Source organism: Psammomys obesus, unplaced genomic scaffold, assembly GCF_907164565.1.
Source record: "Psammomys obesus unplaced genomic scaffold, mPsaObe1.curated_primary_1811, whole genome shotgun sequence".
Taxonomy (NCBI): domain Eukaryota; kingdom Metazoa; phylum Chordata; class Mammalia; order Rodentia; family Muridae; genus Psammomys; species Psammomys obesus.
This window is the reverse complement of record NW_026585689.1, coordinates 18,478,741-18,503,509: the sequence shown is the minus strand read 5'-3', so window position 1 is coordinate 18,503,509 and position 24,769 is coordinate 18,478,741. Positions and strand designations below refer to the sequence as shown.

The 24,769-nt window shown below is 38.1% G+C and overlaps 1 protein-coding gene and 1 pseudogene across 1 annotated transcript in view; one reads left to right on the top strand and one right to left on the bottom strand.

The window, feature by feature from the left end:
* The first annotated feature begins 379 nt into the window (after nt 1–379).
* The window catches only part of Znf654 (zinc finger protein 654), a 63,688-nt gene continuing 39,298 nt past the window's right edge, over nt 380–24,769 (top strand). Inside the window, exons 1-2 of the mRNA XM_055594505.1 lie at nt 380–608; nt 15,527–15,672. Coding sequence (XP_055450480.1) covers nt 423–608; nt 15,527–15,672 — 332 coding nt within the window. The 5' untranslated portion in view covers nt 380–422. The remainder of the gene's footprint in view (nt 609–15,526; nt 15,673–24,769) is intronic.
* LOC129666011 (60S ribosomal protein L13-like) lies at nt 11,258–13,718 on the bottom strand (annotated as a pseudogene).

The following is a 24,769-nucleotide window of genomic DNA, read 5'->3' as shown; positions in this document are numbered from 1 at the left end:
CCCGCCGCCGCCGCCGCCGCCGCCGCCGCCGCCGCCGCCGCCGCCGCCGCCCGAGCGAAACCCGCCGCGGCCGCCGTGTCCCCCGCCGCGCCCCGTCCTCCGGCGCGCCCTATGGCAGAGCTCGTAGGCGGACCTCGGCAACCGCCGAGCCGCGCCGACCAACAGACGGCAGGGCTGTCAAACAGACGGCCATCCTGGCCAATAGGAGTGTGGGGTGGGCACGCCGGTGATTGGCGGCTTCCTTCCTCCAGTGAGAGCTGGGGGCGTGGGTGGGCGGAGCCGGAAGTGGAGCCCGGCGGAGAGGCCCTGTCCGGCTGGGGCGGAGGGAAAGGAGGAGGGGACTAGGGGAGGAGGAGGTTAGCCGAGGCGGCGGCGGCGGCGGCGGCGCAGGGGCTGGGTACGCGCTGGGCGGCGAGAGCCTCATGGCGGAGGAAGAGAGCGACCAAGAGGCCGAGCGCCTCGGGGAAGAGCTCGTGGCCATTGTGGAGTCTCCCCCGGGCCCCGTGGGGCTCCGAGCCGCGGGCGACGGCGGAGGGGGCGCCGGCAGCAGCGGCTGTGGCGGCGGCGTCGGGATCAGCAGCCGGGATTACTGCCGACGTTTCTGTCAGGTGAGGCGCCCGTTGGCCGCTCCGACTTGTCACCGGGCTCCTGGGCCTGTGCGCGGCTCCTGGCCTTGTGGCCCACGGATCTGGGCTGGGTCCGGGCGGAGAGGGCGTCCGGGGAGCCCCGGTGCCCACTCTGCACCTCTCCGGCTCGGCGATGGGGGGACGGGGAGCGGGCTGGGGGGCGACTTGCGGACTTCGGGGGTGCGGAAGAAAGTGAGTTTGTGGTGGCGGAGGGGCCGGACGCGGGACGGTCAGCGGGGAAGAACCGCGTCCTGACATGCCGTGCCTCACGCAGACGGTCTTCGTGCCCGAGGGGTCCCGCCTTTCACTCGTTCCCTACCCCGGTTCCTCTCACTCCGGCTGGGCTCCCCTGCCTTTCTCTCAAGACCCCGGTCCCCCGCATTCTCCTTTTCGGAGACGCCAAGCACGCTGTCGCCCCACTGCCTGCCCTCCTGTCATCGCCACCCCTCCCCCGCTGCGAGGGTCTCCTGTCATCCCCTCACTAGGTCCTTCTGGGCCAGCTCTTCAGTTGGCCTCACTGGCCAACCGTTAGCTACTCCGCTCCCCACCCCCACCCCCGAGGTGTGTGTGTGTGTGGTGGGGGGCGTGTTTTGGGTGTGGGACGCTGTTGGAGTGATTGTCATCTTTCCCCTTTTTTGATCTCCTTCTCTGACAAATACACTGTTTCCTAATTAACTGCACACAGAGAAAGTCGTTTTTCTGAAACTATTGCTCTGTTACCCCACCCCTCCCCCATCCTTTAAATTATGTGTTTTTTTGGTTAGTCTGTTAAATTCCGTATCGGAAAAATGACAATAAATTACTTCCTTTTTCCTTCGGACTGCTTTTAGGATTGAATGTAGTTTTGTATTTAATTGTGAGCAAATATAGAAACGACCTACGTGTTTAGGGATAAAGTTTGTGTAATCTGCATTCTCATCCGCATACATTTGTAATACAATTTTTTTTTTTAACATTTGCAACGCTTGCTCTTTTAAAAAAGATACTTTTTTTCATACTACCTTTAAAAACGCTTCTTATTGTGCACATGGAGTTCAAGTTCTGGCTCTACTGTTTCTTAGCTGTTTGCCTGTACAACATACTTAATCCCTATGCCTCAGTTTCCTTTTTTGTCAATTGGGATAGTTTTAACTGGGTAAGTACATGGAAGGTTTGGGTCAGTTAGCCGTTAATTTCATTCTGGTCACAGGTGCTCAATAAGGCGAACAAGGAGAGGATGGGCATTAAATTTGTTGACATTTCATTTTACACCCTGCCAAGCATTTAAGGGGAAAGAAAGGATATAAGTTGATATTTTTGGATAAGTTCCTAATGATTAAAATATTTCTTTTGTCAAGTTTTCTGACAATATCATAGATAAATTAGTTTGAAGGTGGAAACAGTCTGGGTGTAGACAGTGTATATCTTTAACATTTTTCTCTATGTATTGCCTTTTTTTTTCTTTTTTCCCCCGAGACAGGGTTTCTCTGTGTAGCTTTGCTTGTCCTGGACTCACTTTGTAGAACAGTTTGCTTAGAACGCATAGAGATCACCCTGCCTCTGCTTCCCCAAGTGCTGGTATCGATCACAAGCATGCACCAACAGGACTGACAGACTTATTTAGTGACTTTCTCGAAAACGTGTTTTCATCTTCACCATTGATGTTCACTGAAGTTCAGTGTCTTGATTTTTAGAGTGTCTCTCTTCTAACTACATGTTTAATGTTTAGCAGCCTATGTATACCTATGTATACCTATGTATACCTAGGAACTTCAAAGTTAGAAGAATTAGCATGCGCTTGATATTTTAACTATATTCTGAAACAAATGCTATTGTTTTAGGACACACTCACATTTCCTGTTTAAAAGAACAACTTAGTTCTCTCTGTTTCTGCTTCACTCTAGCCCCCCACCGTGTGTGTGTGTGTGTGTGTGTGTGTGTGTATGTATGCACACTGTACATTGGGGCAAAGACTCATTTCCCACTGAGCTCTACCGCCAGCCTGGTAGTGTTAATTTACTTGCTCAAATGATTGCTCATTGCTGAAAAGTTTGAGTGCCAGAGTATTTGGAGAACCTTTACCTATTCTTAAATTTCTTTTTGAAGTTAATTTTTTTAAGACCAAACAAGCAGATTTAGTTTATGAAAAACTATGATTGCTCCTGTGGTTCACCAGGAGCACAAGATCAAGGATCGCATGGATTATATAGTGAGACCCTGAGTCAGTAAACAAAACAAAATCAGATTCTGATTGTTGACTTTAAAATGTTTTAAGAACAAATGAAGTTAGCTATTTTTTTTTTTTTTTTTTTTTAGTTCTAAGTTACGAATAGCCAGGACTAAAATTGAACAGGAAAAATGAAGTGAACGTCACTTTATATAGCTAAATTATGAATACTGTATCAGCATACATTGATATTACCATTTTTTTCCCTGAAACTTTATTATCTCTTTCAGAGCATTTAAATCTGCTATAGAGCTCATTCTTTGTTCCTATTCAGTTTCTATTTGCAAGAGAGCTTTATATATTATATATATGTATGTTTTTTACGTATTTTAAGCAGAATGAAAGACTCACATATAATAAGTTACATCTCATCTACTACTTAATAAAATATAACTATGTTAATTGTTTGGTTTGCCAGTAAGGAAAACTGGCTTATATAACTGGATCAAAGATCTTTACAAAGATCAATGCTTTTAAAATTAGTATTCTATTGTTTACTAATAGTAATATTAAATAATTTTTATTTTTAGCAGATTAATCACAAGTAACTTTTAAAAAGACAATTTAATATTTAATTAAATTCATAATTAAAATAATGTAAAATAAATAATTGTAGTGGCAATAAGCTAAATATATGAATTATGTATACAGTTTAGTAATATTGAGAAGTTTATCTCTTTCCTTTTTGAGGGAAATATGAATAAAAATTCTTTGGCAGTAGTTGTGGTTACAGGAGAGAGAAATGAACAGCCCTTTTTCTTTTTTTAAGATTTTATTTATTTTACGTATATGAGTGCTCTATCTGTATGTACATCTGCATGCCAGAAGAGGGCATCCAGCTTCTAGTATAGATGGTTATAAGCCACCATGTAATTTCTGAAAATTGAACTCAGGACACCTCTGGAAGAGCAGACAGTGCTTTTAACTACTGAGTCATCTCTCCAGCCTGGAAACAGTTCTTTTAAAGAAAAGTAAAATAAAAACTCCATGGACTAATTTCTTCTAATTACCCCCTCCCTTGGCTTTTGTTAGTTATTTGCTCAGAAATGCTTCAGTAGAATGGGTGCTTACCCTATACTTAATGTGCTTTGATATGAAAGGGAGGGGAGGGTAACTTTTACTAAGAGGCTATTAACTCTTAACTTTTAGATAACAAGTTCCATAGCAGAATTTGAAGCCTAAACAATTTAACTTTTCTTAGATTCCAAAGGAAAAACAAGCTGGGATTTGAATTCTTTGATATCTACTGAAAGGTAAATTAAAATGATCAAACACCTAGGTTGAATTGTTTGGTGTGGATGGGATAGAGTGGTGAAAAGTTAATGACAGGCCGGGGGCCAAAACAATCCTGAAAGTACTCAAGGAAGCACAGATGCAAAATTTAAAAAGGAATCAGGCGTGGTGGAGCAGCTTTTAATCCAGCTTTTAATCTGTGTGCCTCTGCACACAGGAGGCAGATGCAGAGGTCACCCTGGTCTACATAGTGACATCTAGGACAGCCAGGGCAATGTAGAGAGACTGTGTTTCAAAACAGTAATAAACAAAACAAAACAAAAACCCATTTTAAAAAGGTTAAAAGGATACTTTGTTATGCCATAGTAGTAAAAGTTATTTGAAGAAACATCATTATTTTCTCCCTTGACTTGTTAGGTGTGGGAAGCATTCAATTCCTAAAACCTATAATAATTTGACTTTGGTCATATATTATAAACTAAGTAAGCTAAAACACTTCATTTTTAGTTTTAGTACTAGAGTGATTAAAATGAAATATATCTGGAAATAATCTGATAGGTTAAAGTAGACTGTAAAATTATTTTGTATTACCGTGGACTTGACAGCCACCCCTGGAAGATGACAAGCTATAAAATGAGAGAATGGACATAGTGAACATAAAGCCTCTATGTTCGTCGACGTAGGTAGGCGTAAAGAGATAAGCTATTAATATTTCTGTGATGCAAAATCCTCTGTGGGTTTAAGAGGAGCATTAGAGATAATCTAATTTTTGGACAGTTGATTAATCTTCAGAGAATATTGTAAAATGTTACCATTTTTGCATTTTAGTCTGTTTGTAAGTAAGATGCTCCTGATGAATGAAGCAATGATTTGTAAAGCAACTACGTTTTCTCTCTCCGTTTTGAGGAATTTTGTTTTCCTCAGGGCATTCAAAAGTCTCAGAATAGATTGTCCTGACCTGCAGCTAGTGGGTGGGGCTAGAAATCCTGCCCAACCTCCAACACATAGTGTAGGCTTCTTGCAGCTTGTTTAGACATCCCTATCCACAAAGAATGTTAGACCTTAAACAACAATAAAAAAACAACAAAAGATTAATTCATGCTTAGGATTCTACTTAGTAAGTAAGGAAGAAAACCTATTTGAGTACTGAGTTATAGAAATCTTATTTGGGGGCTAGGTAAGGGGACACTATTTTTTTCTTTCTTTTTCTTTTTTTTTTTTTTTTTTTTTTGAAGACAGGGTTTCTCTGTGTAGCCTTGGCTGTCCTGGACTCACTTTGCAGACCAACCTGGCCTCAAACTCACAGAGATCCACCTGCCTCTGCCTCCCAGAGTTCTGGGATTACAGGCATGGGCCACTGTTCAGTACAAGTTTTCTAAAAAAAACAAAAAAACAAAACAAAACATTTTTTCCTTTTTTTTTTCAGAGCTAGTCACTTGCAACTTACACGCACACACACACACACACACACACACACCCCACCACACCTACCTGCTTATGCTTTCTCCCTTTTAATGTTAGGTGTGATCAGTTGGCCTAATTGAGGGAGGAAGTAGTAGGGACCTTACGTCCCTGTTATTGAGTATATCCAGTCTGAACTCTTATACTCACTTTCTTCATACATCCTTTCCTCCATTGTTTTTTAGTCTCTTTCTTACATTTCTCTCCAAAGAAAGAATTAAGGGTTAGGTTCTATTTTTGTCTGAGGAAGGAGATCTAGGGGAGATTATTTTGCCAGGTTTTTTTTTTTTTTTTTTGTGTGTGTGTGTGTGTGTGTGTGAGTGTGTGTGTGTGTGTGTGTGTGTGATTTTTGACTCCCCTTTCACTTTTAATTATACAAGTATGAAGTGCCTCACATTTCTGTGATTTTATTTTATATTTTTTCCTCTCTTTCTTGGGGCTATATTGTCCTTAAAGCACAGCTTAGCTTGTTCCTGAACCTTCTTCACTGATGTTTTGGATTTAAGCTTCTTAGGTCTCAAACTAGGAACAACTTCCTCCAGCTACTTCCTAGTTACCTAACTGTAGTCAAGAATCTCCATTTTGACTTTTTTGTGTGTGTTTGTATGTTTCTGTGTTTTTAGGTCTTTTAAAACAAAAGCACTTTAACACTTAGTTGAGTTTGCAAGTGAGAACAGAAGTATATATATGTTTATTCCTTTACATTTAAGTAAATGTTGAAAATTAGCTCAGTAAAGAATAAATATCTTTACCAGGCCACAGAGAAAGATTATGAAAGAGAGTCCTGATGAGAACTGATAGTCTAAGGTCAGATGGAAGGGGAGGAGGACCTCCCCTAATAGTGAACTGGGGAAGGGGTATGGGAGATGAGGGAGGGAGGGACGGTGGGATGGGGAAGAGATGAGGGTGGGGGCTACAGCTGGGATACAAAGTGAATACTTTGTAATAAATAAAAATTATATTAAAAAAGAATAAATATAACACTGAGTGAGCATGATGATGCACACCCTTAATCCCAGCACTTGTGAGGCAGAGGCAGAGGCAGACGTACCTCTGAGTTAGGGGCCAGCCTTGTCTATAGAGTGAGCCTGGTTTACAACCAGGGCTACACAGAAAAACTCTGCCTCTAAAAAACCAACATCAAAAACGAAAGAGTAAATATAAAAGTTGAAGACAAATACTGACAGTATTTGTCAGTCCTTGCTCTGGTGTATTGTGAGTGTCCAGAGCAACGTTTTGCATCACTTTACTACATATGTTCCTTTTGGTATTTTTAAAACGTAGCCTTTAAAAAATGCTTTTCAAAAACTTGAGTATTAGTATTCATAAAAGGTGAATTTCATGGAAGGCTTTTACTTATTATTAACTGAGGAAAACAAAAGAAAACCAATTAATATACGTGTTGGTTTTTAATACCTTTTTAGGTTGACTTAGTCTCAAAATGTAAATGTGCTATGGTGTGAAACCAGTAGAAATTATGTTTATTATCTTTTTAAAAGAGGATAACATGGTTGGTATTTTAAGTATTAATAAATGATTAAGGTTTTCATCTGTCCATGTTATTTAGAATACTTTAGAAGTTTCTACCAATTCTAAATAAAATGGATATGCATTGGTCTTACTTTACTTTCCTTCAACTTAGCACACTTGAAAAACTATTGCCCATGATCATCTATATTATAGACACTATTTGTAAGTTTCTAAAATTTGTACATGGTTTCTCATTGTCTTCTAAAGGAGCAAAATGCACTACGATCTTTGTACTACAATTAATTAATATACTTGCAAAATAATTGGACTCTTTTTTCAACTCTCATGACCTAAAATAAAATAGTTTTATCCACAGAACTAATGTTTTAATAAATATGTAGCAATCTAGAAAAATACAACTCAAAAAAAAATCAAGTGAAATAATTCATTTGTAGTGGGATTACAGAGTTTGATTCTAAGTCAGCTTATTCCTATGTGCTTACATCTGGACTTTAGGGGCAAAGGAATTTTGTTGTAAAGAATAGTTAGATAACATGTTTCACTAGAAAGAGATTTCTCGAAGTCTTCAGACTTCTGAAATTTAAATGTTATAATTTCATTTCTTTATGAGCTAGTCTGAGGTTTTAAAGTCAGATTGCTTTTTAAATCCTATTCATTCATTCATTCATTCATTCATTCATTCATTCATTCATTCAATGTCCATTGGTGTTTTCCCTGCATGTATGTCTGGGAACTGAACCTGGATCATCTGGAAGAGCTTTCAGTGCTCTTAACCTCTGAGCCCTCTCTCCAGCCCCCAAATCAGATTCTTTTAAGAACTTCATTAGTTGCTTGCAAACAGTAAGCAGTAATCTAAATACCCACAGCTGTGAACCTCTGCTGCTAATCGAGGCAGCTACACAGCTACTCTGCCTGTTTGCAAGTCAGCACTGGTGCAGTTTGCTCCTGCATTATCTCTTTTCTGTCATTGGTCTTTATGATATAGCAAGTGAGTAGCTAGGATGGAGAATGTATACAGCCCTTAACCTATTTACTGGTCCTTTAAGAAAAAAGTGTCACTCTCTGTTCTAGATTGTTATTTATTATTTGCAACACTATTAAGCTTTTTATTCATTCAGTTTTTTGTTTGTTTTGTTTCTTTTGAGGCAGGGTTTCTCTATGTAGTACTGGTTGGCCTAAACACACTCTGTAGTCCAGGTTGGCCCATGCCTCCCTAGTGCTGGGATCAAGGTGTGAGCCACCCTCACCCCCCCCCCACATTAAAAACTATTTTTAATCTTCATTTTATGAGCAATCCTCTGAAGTTCAGAGAGGTGTATTCTTTGTTTTGTTTTGAGACATGGTTTCTATTTCTTTATTATCCATGGCTGTCCTGGAACTCACTATGTAGATCAGGCTGGCCTCAAACTCATAGAGAGCTGTCTGCCTCTCCTTTTTCTGTTCTGGGATTAAGGAGTGTGCCATAGTGTCCTAATAAGAATCGAGCCTTATGACTCCTAAGTAAATACGGAAGTACAAGATGTTAGTTGTGGTTATAGGCGGGCAAAATAGTGATAGATGATTTTTCTCAGATGTTTAAATTAATTAAAGCAAGTATGTATAACTTGTAGTCAAGACAGGATCAAGGTGTAAAAATTAAGTAGACAAGAATTATGAAAATATTAAAAGCTGTTCTTTATAAAAAAAAAAGTATTACTTTGGTTTCCTGTGTGCCGTCCTGTGTTTATAAAAATAGTACATATGCATTCATAATTTTGCATTCCAGAACCTAACTTATTCCTGGAGCAAGAGTCTAGTCACCCATGCTTTTCAGGAAAAGATGTCTATATTCTTATGTTGATACTAGTGTGCACGGGGTCTTGCTAATCAAAGAATTCAGTCAAGGACTAAAAAGCTTAAGAACAATCTAGAATTTGAGGAAGAAAACCAACACAGACAAGCTGCAAATCTCTGGAAGCAGGTAGACGGAGAGCAGGAAGAGGGAAAGCCAAGCTGCTTGAGTTAGAATTTGAAAGCGGGCATGTTCAGCAGTGCAGGTTGGCAAAGGGAGAAAACTCAGAGGCAGTGAAAAAGCCTAGAGAGTTAGGGTCCACATGTCTAGGGATTGGCCACTAGCTGAAAGAAAAAGGATATAGAAGAAAAGGAAACAGGTTTGCTTTTTTTCTCCCCTCTTTTCCTGTGGCATGGACTCCTGGCCAGGTGACTGACAGGCTTAGCTGGGTTACCTCTTAAAGAAGGTATATAATGCTCTATAATGCTCTAATCTTTAGAACAGATCAGATTGTCATCTTCTTCATGCTGGGACAGCGGTATTTTGTTTTGTATCTTGACCAGGAGGCCCAAGAGTGCAAAGGTAATATGTTTACCTTTTTAGAGTTATCAGGGAAGCAGGTAGTACAGTCCAAAGCTGACTTTCAGGGAGGGTCTGTCCTCAGTGGACCCTAAGACTTACAACATAAGCTTGGAAAGGTAGCTTCTTCTAGATCTTGGCTTAGGAGTTTGAATTTTATGAAATAGTATGTATAGAGATGAAAGCAAAGCTGTATTTTTGTGACTATTAAATGCTTTAAGATATATAAGGGAAGGTAATGTATGAAAGCCTAAATAAAAAAGGATGCCATTGTTGAATAGCTAGAAAATGAGTGATTGAGGGCCTGACAGACTACTAGTTACTTGGCAGGTGATGCCACGTGACTGGTTCCACGTGGGAGGTTTTATTAAGGGAAGGGGGGAGGGGGTCACAGAGACTGTCCCTGGGCAGGGTAGGAGAGAGGAGAGGAGAGAGAGAGAGAGAAGAAGAGAGAGCACGAGAGCAAACAGGTAAAGCAGGGTTCTCTTATAAGGTGACCCAGAGCATGTGCAGGTGGTCCATAGGTGGCCTCATTAGATGCCTTATATACCGTTTGTCAGGTCCCTTGAGGCTGGCTGTAGAGATGTCTGCTTACAGATTCCAACACTAGTTATAGTGAAAATAGAGTGAGGTGAGAGGACAGTTACTAGAAATGTTAAGGAAGTAAAGTATTTAGCATTTTGTGAATGATGTTTAAATGCCCAAAAGAAGTTTTTGAAAGTAGGCGAGGTTCTAATCTGAGTATATAGAGATAATGTGCAAATAAACAGTTAAGAAACCCAATGAGCAGGATGATTTGCTGGCTCAAAGAATTAATATATTCCTGTTTCAATTGTTAGTGTATTCCCTTTAAAAAGGACAAATTACTTAATCATCTAGCTGTAAGGTATTATGTAGCTACAGTAGACATAGTTGTAATTTGAGGACATTCTTCTTGGTATAAGAACAATGCCTTATAAAGCAGCTGATGAATTTATTGAAATACAGAACTTGTTTCCTTTCTTTCAGTAGTGCTTCAGTGTAAGATCTTAGTAGAGACTATATGGACATTAATGTATACAGAGTAAATTTTGTTGTGTTTTCCTTTTGGTTGCTGTCTTTGCCCCTTTATAGTACTAAGATTCAAACCCAGGCCCTACATTTATTGAGGCTTTTGTCCTAGCAATACACAAATCACTGTCCACCATGATTATGCTTTAACTTTTTAAACCAAGATTTCTAACATAAATTCTTTTTGGTTTTAATTTGGGTGTTGAATGGCTTTGGTATAGATGTTTATATGTATCAAATTTAACCTACTGATTAATAATGTATTAATTTGTTCAGTTGAATTGTCTCCTGTTACCAGAGATTTTAGACCATGGTTGGCTAGCTGCATGCTTTGGGCCTGAAATGAGGCAAGATTAGTAGAACAGAGCTGCTCAATGCATGGTAGCCAGGAAGCAGAACAGGTGGGAGGAAGTTATGGAGGCACGTTCCTCCACTTAGGCCTCACATCTGAAGTTTCATCACTTCCAATAATGCCATCAAATTATGAAACTACTGGTGGATTAGTCCATTTATTAGGTCAAAACTCTGATTTCAACACATGAGGATTTTGGAAATAGTCTATGTTCAAATCATAACATATCAAAACTATATAAAGTGAGTTTGCTTTTAGCCTTATCAGTCATTATCATCAATTACTTGAATTAATAATGTTTATTTACTTATTGCTGTGTATGTGCACATACATGTGGGGGACATAGACTAACTATCTCAATGCAGACCATACTGATTTTGGAACCCAGAGATCTGTCTGCTTCTGCCTCATAAAGGTGTGCACCATTATGCCTAGCTCCACTTTTTTTTTTCTTTATGGAAAATTTATTGCAACATTTCAACTGTGTATTACTCTGTCTTTTCAACGTCGTGCTCTGCAGTTTCCTTCGCCCTTTTTGCTCAGTGCCAAAGATCTAGGCCTTTGCCCGGGCCATATGAGGACTGGCTAAAGCCTTGAAGTTCTTTTCTTCTGTGATGACTCTGGCTTTCTCCTTTTTGTAGACATTCCAGGTGGGCATCACAGGTCCCATTAGCTGGGTGGCCAATTTCAGCTCTTAAGCAGAACTATCGCCCTTCTTGGGAGCAGAAGCTTCCTGGGGAAAAATATGAGCCTGAGTGGTACTCCTGCAGGCTCTGCAAATTGACCTGTAGTGACTCAGTAGAGTTGTTTCGCCTTCTTGGGTCCACAGAGATGCCGATGGTGCAAGCCATTTTTCTTATGGATACCAGCCACCTGGAGCTCTTCCAGGCTGAAGCCCCTGCCGGCTCAGACCTTGGTGTGGTCTCAAACTGTGGGCACCTCACTATGGGCCTGATGGGACCGGATGCGCGACGAGGTGCAATGCGGTGAGCTTTCGCCTGCTGGGCCTTGCGTCGGTGGATATTGCGTGCCGGCTGGTTGAACCCAAGTATCCACTCACCGCTGCCAATCCTTGTGGAAGTGGGGCTTCAGGATCATGCCATTCCGGCCTGGTGCCAGGGCTGCCTCCAGTGCTGGAGAGCAGCTGAGCGGAAAGGCTACACCTTGTTTTTTAAAACAGAATTTTACTGAACCTGAAGCTCAGGCTGGCTGGGTAGAGAGCTCTGGAAATGCATTTGTCACCCACCAGGCCTACATACTCTTGCTGCCATGCCCGGCTTTCATGTGGGTCCTAGGGATCTGAACTCAGGTCCTCATGCTGGTAAAATAGGCTTTTTGCTGACTGAGCTCTGTCTATTTATAACTTGCATTTAAATTTTACTAGACAGCTTCACAAAGAGGTTTGTATTAATGTTTGTTTGTTTGTTTGTTTGTTTGTTTTTGTTTTGTGGCAGAGATTGCTTATCCCCAAACATTTTTGCATCCTGGAAGTAGGTTTGAATTTTTCCTTTTATAAATTTTATAAAGTCAATGGTTTGCAGCCAAAAGTACTAGGTCTTAATTGAGGTTTCCTATATTTGAAGTTCTGTGTGGTCCTGGTACTCTGCTAGAGTTAGCATGGAGTCCGTGTAGTAGCACAGCATGTAGTGTGTGAAGAACCCGAAGTGACGCCGTAGTCTTCCACTGTTCATAGGCCAGTGTTCAGTTCTTGTTACCTATTTTCATCTTTGTGCTCAGACACTTTAGCACTTTGTTACCCCTGACATTTTAAACTTAGACTAAGTAAATCATAAAAGCACTCTTCTGCTCCATGTTCATACCACATATATAATAACTAAGAAATGAACTTCTTTTAGATGTTTTTGAAAAAATATATATATATCTATATCTATATATCTATATATCTATTGTCTTTGGAAACCAATAAAAGCTTCTTTAAAAACCAAACAGAAAAAAATTTACTTTTAATTGTGTCTTTTTGTGGGTCTGTGCATGTGGGTGCAATTGCCCATAGAAGTCAGAGGAAGCTGGAAGATCTCCTGGAGCTGGAGTTATAGGTTTGAGCTACCCAAGGTAGGTTCTAGAACAGTGGTCTGAGCCATCTCTCTAGCTGAAGAGTACCTCATCTGTTCTATATTCCTTTTCATCTTTTTACTTTGCTTTTAATTGTCCTATGTCCTACAAAGTTTAACTTTATTGACAGGATAAACATCCTCTTCTGTCACATTTCTATGAGCAGTAATGGGGTATAGGATGCTTTAGTTTCAGTAAACATAACTGAGTTGTTTTCTTTACTTTTTAGACTACTTGTGAATTGGTCCTCCTGCCTTCTTTTCCCTTCTCTCTGCTTTTTTCTCCTTCCAGCTCTATGCCATGAAACATCAGTTTAAATCAAGCTGTCTTCAGCATCAAACAAAATTTACCCACTCTTGTCTTCTTCACTTAAGAAAATTTTATTAGCCCAAAGCAGACCACCTACTTCTTATTGCTTTTCTTCTCCCTAGGTCTTTCCTTTATAGTACTGTGCTGATCATATTATTGCTATTTGTATTAAGTATAAACTCAAAATAATATGCTTGAAATACTTCAGATATTTTAATAGTCTCTATTTTGCTTACCTATTAAATCTATGAAAATTTTTGCTGCTTTCTATACATTTCTCGGTGTTCAAGGCAAAGTTTTATATATTTTATTAATTTTCCATCAGTTTTTAAAAGACCACTTATTATAGTTGGATTTCCACTCTGGCTCAGTTTTGAGATTTCTGTCCAATAGTTAGCATTTTTTTTCCTCAGTTAAGTACCATTGAAATCATCAGTAATTTCTTTTTCTAATGGGTAGCAGCTAGTACTTTCTTCTTCCCTAATTACATCTTTGGGAATAATTCTGCTGTGGTCTCTCTCTTTCTCTTTCTCCAATTTTAAGAGTGTGCTTTCTAAGGAAGTCCATGTTTTCTCCCCATCTTAATCAGCATGCCTTTTTAGTTAGTTTTCTTTCATTCTCTCACTATGAATATAAATGTTTTATCTCTTTTAAAATTTATTTTGGTGGTGAAGCATACCTTTAATCTCAGCAATGGAAGGCAGAGGCAGGCAGGTCTCTGAGGTTGAGGCTAGCCTTGTCTACAGAGTGAGTTCCAAGACAGCAAAGCTACAAAGAGAAACCTTGTCTTAAAAAACAATATAAAACAAAACAATACCCAAACAAAATTTAATTCATTTGGATACTGAGCAAACTGGTATCAGAAGTTAGAATTTCTTTTTAATTTAATTTCATTTTAATTTAATCTTTATATTGTGCATATGTTTATATTCTTTTGTTCAGGCATCAGTATGAGAATTTATGAAGCAAAATGTATGTTACTCCCATAGTTTTGGTAACAAATGAAAATTGACATCACAATTGATGTAAAGTCTTTACTGTTTATAATAAGAAAGTCACATCTTTATGCTGACCTCCATGCTGCCATGTAGGTCTCACATGTAATGAATGCAGAGAACTTGAGGAATATAGAACAAAACCTGTACAATTAACCTTGGCCTACAGTTGGTTTGATCTCACTGATCATTGCAAACATTAACCCCCTGGACTAACTGATTTTGAGGGCGGGGCAGAGGCAGAAATTTGTCTTCACTGTGGTATGTTTTGAGTAGGACTAAGTTAATATTTTATAAACAAAAATGTAGAGAAAAAGAGTCATGCTGTCCAGAGTTCGAAAAGAGAACAAAAATCGAGTAAGAATTTTCCGACTGATGTATTCATGTTTACCATTTGTTTTCAATTACCTGTTTCCTCTACAGAAGAGGAAAAGAAGAAAGTTGGTCCTTATTTTATAGATAAAAAACAACAACAACAATACCTCTTAAAAGTCCTTCATAATCAACTTAAGGAGTGATGAGTTGATCAAGGAACATGCTTTATTAATCATCCAAAAATAATAGGCTTTAAGTTATTTGCAGATTCACATGGCTTTCTACCTTTTTAGAGTCTACTTTTAAATCATTTTGGTGTTTTGAAAATTATAACTTGAATTTTTAGATTTTTATTACAAAGTTATTCTAATTAGGAAAGCTCAAAATGATGACTGACTTATTATCTATATGAGCTTGGGTGTTTGATTGGTTGTGTGTGTGTGTGTGTGTGTGTGTGTGTGTGTGTGTGTGTAGGGTAGGGCTGTATATACCTTTGTGCCTATTTGGAAGCCAGAGGAGCAGGTCATGTCCAGTTCTATCTTTTGCCTTATTCTCTTAAAACAGGGCCTCTCACTGAGTCTGGAACTTAGGTAGCAGCCAGCGAGCCTCAAGAATCATAACTCCCTTTCCCCCTAAAAAATAGTAAATAAATATTCATAATCAGAATATTATGCTACTGTATCTTAAGAAACACTTGTTGACAGAATGCTCAGTGCTGTATAAATAGTGGTAATAATATGCATGTCCATTTCTAGTTTTCTTTTTTTAGCTATTTTAATGTTCATACTTTTCATGTTTAAACAAAAGCTGTATGTGGAGGTAAAATTTGTTAACAAAAATTGGTAATCGTTGCCAGTTGAACATATTCATTTAGTGTATTTCTTTTCTACATTTTCAAAGATAGGTGATTTATTTATATGGTGAGAAAAAATATAAGGACACTTTTTCTTCTCAACCATGTACATTCATGTAGAACTAATGTTTTTTTTTAAACTTTCTTTATCTGCATTTTAAAGTTGGCAACATTTGCCATAGTAATGTACTTTTTAAATCACTTTTCTTAAGGTGGTTGAAGATTATGCTGGACGATGGCAGGTCCCTTTGCCACAGCTTCAGGTTCTTCAGACTGCACTTTGCTGTTTCACATCAGCCAGCGCATCATTCCCAGATGAATGTGAGCACGTCCAGTATGTTTTGAGTAGTCTTGCTGTGTAAGTACTCTCTATTTCTTATCAACAGAGTTTGCTGTGATTTTTGGCTTTTGGTGTTTCTTCTGAGGAAGACAACTTTCCCAATGTCTCTCAAAAAGAAATTGCCATTTCTTCACTTAAAATTACTTTGTTTTAATTTTCAACATTTAAGAACAATTTTACTTTTATTGGGTTGAAGTGGATTTGTGGAACACACATTTTCTTGCCACTACATTGTGTTTCTCCAAATGCTCTTGGCAAATTTGAATGTTAAGTCCCAGAATATGGTAATTGAGGCCATGATAATTAGCGGGGGGGGGGGGGGGGGTGAAGGGGCTTAAAACTTTCCAGATAACAGTGAATTAAAATTATAAACTGGGCAATTGTGTTTTTCCTTTTTGCCCTCCTAGGAGCCCACTAAAATGATAAAAATAAAGAAGTAAAAGAAATACAGAGAAAAGAAAATAGTTAAGGATCAGCAGTGATAAAAAGATAGCCACGATTTTCTGGAGTATATAGAGCACAGGAGCAAGTGCAAACCTACCTACTATTTCTGTTTGGCCTCATGGCACTACTCTGGGTTATGAAATTTTCCACTGCCTAATACAAAGAAAGTACCAGAGTATGTCTCTAAGGTTATGTATCTGTAATTCTTAGTTTTAAGTGTACATAGACTCAGTTATAGAGTGGGCTTTAAAAACTGTAGTGATGACATCAAGTAGAAGGAAGTTTGTGTTCCTTGCCTGTCCACCAGTAGGCATGGAATGTGAACATGCAAGGTGTAAATTATTCATCGGAGCCGACATCATTTGGAAGCATATGGGTGAGAGTTACTTGTAGGTTTTTTTAGTCAAGGCATTTACTAGGCTTAAGGGTCATGGTGTTTTCTTCTAAAGAAATTAAATGATGCTGGTACAGTGAGCTTTGCGTTCTCTCATTGAAAGAGTCTTCCTGGAATAGCTATCTGTTTACTTAATTACTCTTAAAAGTTCAAGAAACACCTGCCAGAAGTTTGGAGTTTTCTGCTTGTGGTCTTATTTTTAAAAGTACTAATGGTTATTAAGGAATCGTGAGCCATTTCAAGATTACCTTCATTGTGAAAAAAAAAAAAAATACAATGGAAGCAAACTGAAAAAAAGTTATGGAAGAATAGTGTTAATGTGAGAAACCTAAAAGTTGCATTTTCAAGAGGGAGCTGAGAAGACAGATCTAACATTCAAACAACATTATGCTGTGTTAAAGGAAATACTGAGATACCAAAGGTGGGGTTGAAATTAATAAGTATGGTTAAGGAGCTAGAGAGATGGCACAGTGGTTAAGAGCACTGGTTGCTCTTACAGAGGACTCAGGTTCAATTCCCAGCACCCACATGACAGCTCACAACTGTCTGAGACTCAAGTTCCAGGGAATCTGACACCCTTACACCAATTCACATAAAAACAAACAAACAAACAAACAAATAAATTCATATGAAGTATGGTTAAAATGTAATGACTAAAAAGCCAGAACGTATAAAGTTGAAGAAAAAGAGAAAGTTTTAGATGGTAGCATGTACCTACAATCCTGTTTCTCAGAAGGCTGACACAGAAGAATCACGAGTTTGAGGTTAGCCTGGGCTACATTTCAGGAATCTGTCCTGAAAAAAACAAGAGGCAGACATATCTGTAACATTCAGACTGAGAAGGTTGTACTTATGTATTTAGAAACATGTGCACACACTACTATACAGATACATACGCATGTGTAACAAAAAGTAATGAAAAAAAAAGAGGCCATGAATTAGAAAGAGCAAGAAGGGTTATGTGGAAGTATTTGGAGAGGAAAGAGAAGAGGGGAAATGATGCAATTATATATAATTTCAAAATAGAAATAATTATCAAAAGAAATAAAAAGTTGTGCTCTTTAAAATTTGGTTATATATACTTAAACTCGTGCAAAAATGTAAGATAACATGTTCCTAAATGTAAAAAGGGAAGTTTAAAAACTTGATTATTTAAAAATGTTTTGTAATGCTTAATGGAATGAAAACTGTATTTTTTACTCTGCTTTTAACTACAAAAATTATTTCTCAAACTAGACAAGTGAAAATAAGAAAGAAACGTAATTGTGTGTGTGTCTTTATTAGGTAACTCAAAGTAAGAAAGCAAACACTGAAATAGGAACAAGTTTTAGGATCTTCTGAATAGAATCCTACTCAGAACAGGTTTTCTTTTTCTTTTCTAGGCTTAATCTTTTGCTTTAATTCTTCTAGAGCCTCTGACAATACTAGATTAAGCTCAGCTCATTAACTTAACCAATTCCCCCCACCAAAAAGAAAAAAAAATAAAAAACAAAAAACAAAAGTATGTATAGAAGAGCTCAAGCCCATTTTGGGTACGTGTCTACTTTTTTGGTTAATCACTAGTGAGAAAAAGGTGGTAAAACTTTTGGCTTATTCTAATGAAAGTGCCATACCACCCATGTTACAGGAAACAAAGGTACTACATAAGCATCTCCACTGAATAATGGAAATCCTGAAGAGATAAACACTTCTCTCAAGAAATGTATCAGGAAGTGGCAGATGAGTCTGGCTAGGTAGGCAAAAATTGATGTCCACTGTAAGGAATATTTTATATTTTGATGACTTCCAAAACATTTTCAGTATTCTCTGCTGAGTTTTCAGGAAAATGAAAGTATTAAATGACAAATTATTTTTAAGTATAAGTATTATCCTTTTTTGTAAAATGATATTATGCCACCCTCCCTTTCTGTAGCATCATTTTTAGCAATAGTGTTGTAATATAAAAGTTTTAAAAGTTTTTGGAAGTATATTATCATCATCATTATTATTATTGTTGTTTTTATTATTTTATTATTATTGATATTTATTATTAATATCTCACTCCCAATTGTTTTGAGACAGTCTTTCTATATACTCCTGGAACTCACTATATATAGACCAGGATGACCTCTGTCACCCAAGTGCTGGGATCTTATTTTATTTTGTTTTTTAGAGACAGAGTTACTCTGTGTAGCCTTGGTTGTCCTGGACTCACTTTTTAGACCAGGATGGCTTCTAACTTACAAAGATCTGCCTGCCTCTGACTCTCCAAGTGCTGGGATTACAGGCATGCCCCACTGCACCCTGCTAGTGGGATTTAAATTTTGAGGTTATAATATAGTTACATCACTTACTCCTTCCCTTTCTTCCATCCATATCCTCCCATATACCCCTTCTTGATCTTCAAGTTCATGGCCTTTCTTTTCATTAATTTCTGTCATATATGTATATACCTATGTATTACTAAATACAACCTGCTCTATATGTGAAATTCTGCTTGTGTATATGTATATTAAAATGTTGTTGGGAATTATGCTGACTTAGTAGAGTGATGGTTATAGGTTCTTCAGAATTCAGGACTTCCTACTCTGAGTAGTTGGCTAGGTGTTCATGGTGCCTTCTTATTGATTTGTTTGTAAGTCCAATTTGAGAAGAGTTAGCACCAAGGTGTATGTGTTGCTGCTTTGCCCTTGGGGTTATCATGCCATGCTGGTCATTGATGTGGTTCATAGGCATCATAGTTGGATTAGGACTGTTGGTTGCTTTCCTCCTATGAAAGTTTGCATGGCACTTCTGGCACTGTGAAAGCTAGTCCCCAGGGAAGAAACACTCAAATCAGTTCAAGCTCAGGAGTTCTAGGGGGCATGTGTCTGAAGTACATGGTGTCTTCAGAACTAGAAACTTAATCTTCCCCTTCTGGGGGTCACCCAAGGGCAGTAGCAATAGTCTCTAAAATTTTGGGAGTGTCTTGGTTAACCCTGACCAACAGCTCAAAAGAGAGCTTCTCATTTCCTAGTATTGGGGTTTTTATTAGGTGGTCTTTCGCTCTTGGAGGGACCATTGTCAGCCCAGATGACAACATTTCATTTAAAGTATGTATTTATGTACATCTATACACAGGCTTATATACATTATTGTGTCTTTTTAGGTAGTTAATTTGGTATGTTTTTTTTTTTATGACTTTCAGACATCCTTCCTGATATTATATCTTCCCTCATCCTGTATTTATCTCACTCCCAATTTAGAACCCCCTTCCCATTATTTAAAATGTTATATAGTGATTTGTTTTATTGTTTGATACCCTATTTACTGCTGCTCATATAAAATACAATAGTTTAAGAATCAAGTCTTAAACTATGTGCTGTGCCCTCTGTGTGATTACACTAATTTATGATCCCAGCATGCATCTTGTGGAGGCAGGACAATCGGAAGTTCAAATCATCACTGGCAATATAGGGAGTTGAGGCCAGCATAGGTTACATAAAACCTTCTCTCAAAATACAAGAATCAAATGTTATATAAGAAGGAAAATATTGGGTGAAAGAATGAGTTATTTGAATTGCTTATTAAGTAGTGTTTTTTTTTTTAATGAAAAGTTTCTGTATTATTGGAACTTACTGTAACAGAAAAGAGAACTATTATCATACTAGAAGAAAAATTAGAAAAAAAGGAAAATGATTGCTCCATTAAAATAGTAAAAACTTTGTGTTGATAGTATTTTATTTTGCTCAAATACCCAGAAAATTCTTCTAGAAGTACATAACTATTCTGTAATTTATTTCTTATAAGCTTTGCATCTGGTTCTTAGGCAAAAGTTAGAAACAAATACATCGAAAATCTCAAAAATCTTGCAGAATTTAGAGATACTAAATCATCAGTTATACTCTTATGTAATTGAAATTTTGAGATAATTGCAATATGTAATGAGAGGGCATAACAAAGTCTTTACCTGGTCTGGGATGTTAGGAGAAACCTTCTGGTTGAGTTACCACTTACTGACTTCAGAAAGAATGCTAGGAATAACTAAGTGAAGCAGCACAAGAACCCCCTATAGCCACATTAAGGTACCTAGAATAGTCACAGAATTCATTATATTTTTTTCATAGTTTACATCGTGTATGTGTAACTTTTATTCAGTTGAGCTGTCTAAGATTCTGTTTTTTTATGCATGTAATATATATATTTATGCTGCATATAAATATGTAAGCTCCTGTATTCTCTGGTACTTATTTATATATGTCCATCCTTATAAAATTCTGTATTTTCTGCACTGCAGGAAGACAGACCATCTCCAGGCTGGGCAGTTGAACTATGGTTTTTAAGGGGACCTTTACAGAGAATGCAAATGAATTCTGTTTTTATCCACCTGACTATTTTTCAAATATTTTGAAAATGAAGAGTCATAAAAAAAATATTTAAAATCAGCAACCACATATGTCTTGGTTTTACATGAGTTTACTTCCTTGTAATCTGTATTTTATTAAAAAATGTAAATTTTCCCTTTTTTGTGAATACACACACACACACACACATTTATATGTTTATATGTATTTAAATTAAAGTATACCTCAAATTCATTCTTGGTAGATAAGGAAACTGAGGATTGAGAAGCCTGGAGACCTGTTAGCTTCAGATAGCTAGTCATGACTAGCTAGGCGTTTTCTCTTTTCTTGTAAATTGATTGAATTTACATTCAATCATTTTTCATTTCCTTCCTTCCTTTGTTTTTTTTCTTTCTAATTGAAAATAGATTCTTTTCTTATACAATATACCCTGACCACAGTATACCCTCCCCCAACTCCTCCTAGGTCTTGGAAGTCTGTTCTTTTCTGGAGAGGAAATGGAGGGGTGGAGGATGAGGTATACTTGTCTTTCTTTTTAAATTACTCTGTGTGTGTGTGTTTGTGTGTGTGTACACATAAGTACACTTACGTGGAGGTGGTAGTCTGCTCTCTCCTCCCTGTGGATCCTGGGAATTAAACATCAGGCTTGGGGCTAAGTTATTTATGCACTGAGCCATCTTGCAGGCCCTCATTGTTTGTTTTTCTGTGAAGGAAGAGGGAAAAGTTCTAATCTGAATTCCTTTTCTACAGCAACAGCACACTTAACTTTTTTCTTTCAATTATATTGATCAATTCTTAGTACCTTTTTCGATTTTGCCTATATTCTCTACTATAATCATATTTTAGACAGAACTATACACTGTATAGATTTCTACTTTTCTATTTCTGTTCCCTCTGAAGACAAAGAAATATTCTTGCTTTTGGGGGCAATTAGTAGCTTTAATTCTGTTTCCTTGCTAAACTCAATCTTACCCCTACCTAACCCATTGGCACTAGTGCTGGGGATTAAACACAGGGCCTGTGCTTTCCAGACAAGTGCTCAACCACTGAGCTATATGTCCCCAGCCCTCTACATTCTTTATTTACTATTGCATTAGAATATTTTCTCTTCAGTATTTGTTGAACCTAAAGACAATATTAAAGAAACCTGTATATATTATCTTGTTCATGGTTAGAAATTTAGTGGTTCATTTGGCACTAGTTATGACTGGCAATTTAATACCTATAATTTTGACATTTATTACATGTTTTGTGTATTTTGTCCACCTGTTGAGACTATAGTCATTTTTTAAAGATTAGAGGTTTGTATTTCTTTTTTTAATTTATTTTTTTATTAATTATAACTGTAGCCCTGTCCCTATGCCCCTCTTAACCCCACCCTCCCTTTTCTCCACCCATGCCCCTCCCCCAGTCTAGTGATAGGGGAGGTCCTCCCCCCCTTCCATCAGTTCCTAGCCTATCAGGTCTCATCAGGACTGGCTGTATTGTCTTCCTCTGTGGCCTGTTAAGCTTGCTCCCCCCTCAGGGGGAGGTGATCAGAGAGCCAGCCTTTGCGTTCATGTCAGTCCCTGTTCCCATTACTAGGGAACCCACTTGGACACTGAACTGCCTTGGGCTATATCTAAGCAGGGGTTCTATGTTATCTCTATGAATGGTCCTTGGTTGGAGTATCTGTCTCAGAAAAGACACCTGGGCCCAGATTTTATTTTATTTTTTTCTTTCTCTCCTTGTGGATCTCTTGTCCCCTCCCTTTCATAAGATTCCCTGTACTCTGCAATAAAGGTGTGTATTTCATTATTAAATTTGGGTTGGGAGATATGGAAAGTGATAAATGATGAAATACCCTATTTTCACCCACTGATGGCCAGAAAAGAAAAACAAAACTCATGTTCAACTTAACTTAATTTTTAAAAATTATTCTTTTTAACCTGAGAATTTTATACAATGTATTGTGATCATATTCATCCCCTGGCCTTTTCTTGATTCCTTTTACATCCACCCCCACCTGCCTACCTCAGCTTAAATTCTAACAGGCTTAAGTATGCTCCAATAAAGGCACAGTTGCAAGAAAAGACAAGAGTGTTTCCAAGCATAAATGATACTATAGTTTATACTGTCCCATAATATGAAACAAAACATTACAAATTTACACATGATTTTTAGAACATGAATATTAGGATAAAAAAATTAACACTAGCCATGTGTAGTGGTGCATGCCTATAATCCTAGCACTCTGGGAGGCAGAGGCAAGCGGATCTCTGTGAATTCAAGGCCAGTCTGGTCTACAAAGCAAGTCCAGGACAGTGAAGGCTACACAGAGAAACCTTGTTTTGGGGAAAATGCAAATAAACAAACAAACAAATAAATAAGAAATTAAAAAATCACATTATCAAGAGTCAAAATAATCAGTAAAATCAATCAATAAATAAATAAGTGGGTAAGATGGGCAGCATCCTTGAACAGACTGCAGATTTCAGCACAGAAATGGGCAATTAAAATATTCAAATGTAGATGCAAGAAACTTAAGAACACAGTTTTATTCAGAATGGCTAGTGCTTGTGATGAGGACATTAGTATATTTGTGCAAAGAAAAGGGGGTTAGAAATAGAGGTTAAGCAAAGCCCTGGGTTTTGTGCCTGGAACAAAAATTGAATAAATCTTGAATGTCTGTTAATAAAAAATATTCAATTTAAAAGGCTAGGAATAAAAGACAAAACAACCTTTAGGAGCTTTGAGAACATATATACATCTATTAAAATCTCAGCTTTCCTAATGCTGTGACTCTTTACTATAGTTCTTCATGTTATGGTGACCCCCAACTATAAAGTTACTTACTTGCTACTTCATAACTCTAATTTTGTTACTGTTATGAAACATAATGTAAATATCTGATATGCAGGATATTTGATATGCAACTACCATAGTGGTCATGGTCCACAGGTTGAGAACTGTTGTCTTAGAAGGAAGATAAAAAATAAATCAGAATAGACAGCAGAAGTGGTTGAAGAGAGGGAACTGGGTTGCAGAGTGATCTTGGAGAGAAGTGAAGGTGTAGATCAGACTGGGAAGTGGGGGGGCGGTCAGAAGGACAGAGGGTTTGCAGAGAGAAGAGAAACTGTGGGCGGGGCATCTCTGAGACAAGCTGGAGACCTAGGACAGGTTAGGCTCTTGGGAGGATATGGGAGTGATTCTAGCCGAGACTCTTAATAGCATGGGTCATGGAAACAGAAGAGGCCACCCTCTAACTAGACAGGACTTCTAGTGTAGGGAGGGGAATAGCCACCCACCCACAAAAACTTTGACCTAAAATTTACCCTGCCTACAAGATGTGCATGGATAAAGATATAGCAGAGATTGAGGGACTGTCCAGCCAGTGCCTGGTCCACCCAGAGACCCATCCTCATGGGAGAGAACCAACCAACCCCTGACACTATTAATGCTACTCTTCTATGCTTGCAGACAGGAGACTAGCATAGCTGTCTGCTAAGAGGCTCCACCCAACAGCTGATGGGAACAGCAGATGCTGAGACAGCCAAATACTGGGTGGAAGCAGGGAGTCTATAACTAGGTTATAAGGAATCCTTTTCTTATATTTTCATTGATTAATTCTTTTGTGTTTGAATTTGATTTAGTTTGGTCATTTCCCATATTTGGAAGGTAGATAGAAAGTCATATCTATATTTTTAGCATTTGGCTATACACTGATTTGATATGCTGCTACCTAACATTTGTCTACTGAGTTGAGATGCTCTTAATACTTAACTGATACTTTTTATTTAAGAACTTTTTTATTTTACCTTTGGTTTCATTAATCTATTTGTTCATATGCCAGTGTGAAGTTGATTTAATTGTAGAGGCTGTATAGAGTATTTAATTAGCTAGCTCTTTAATATTCTTTGTTTCATAGGTTCCTTTCCTTTCCTTTCCTTTCCTTTCCTTTCCTTTCCTTTCCTTT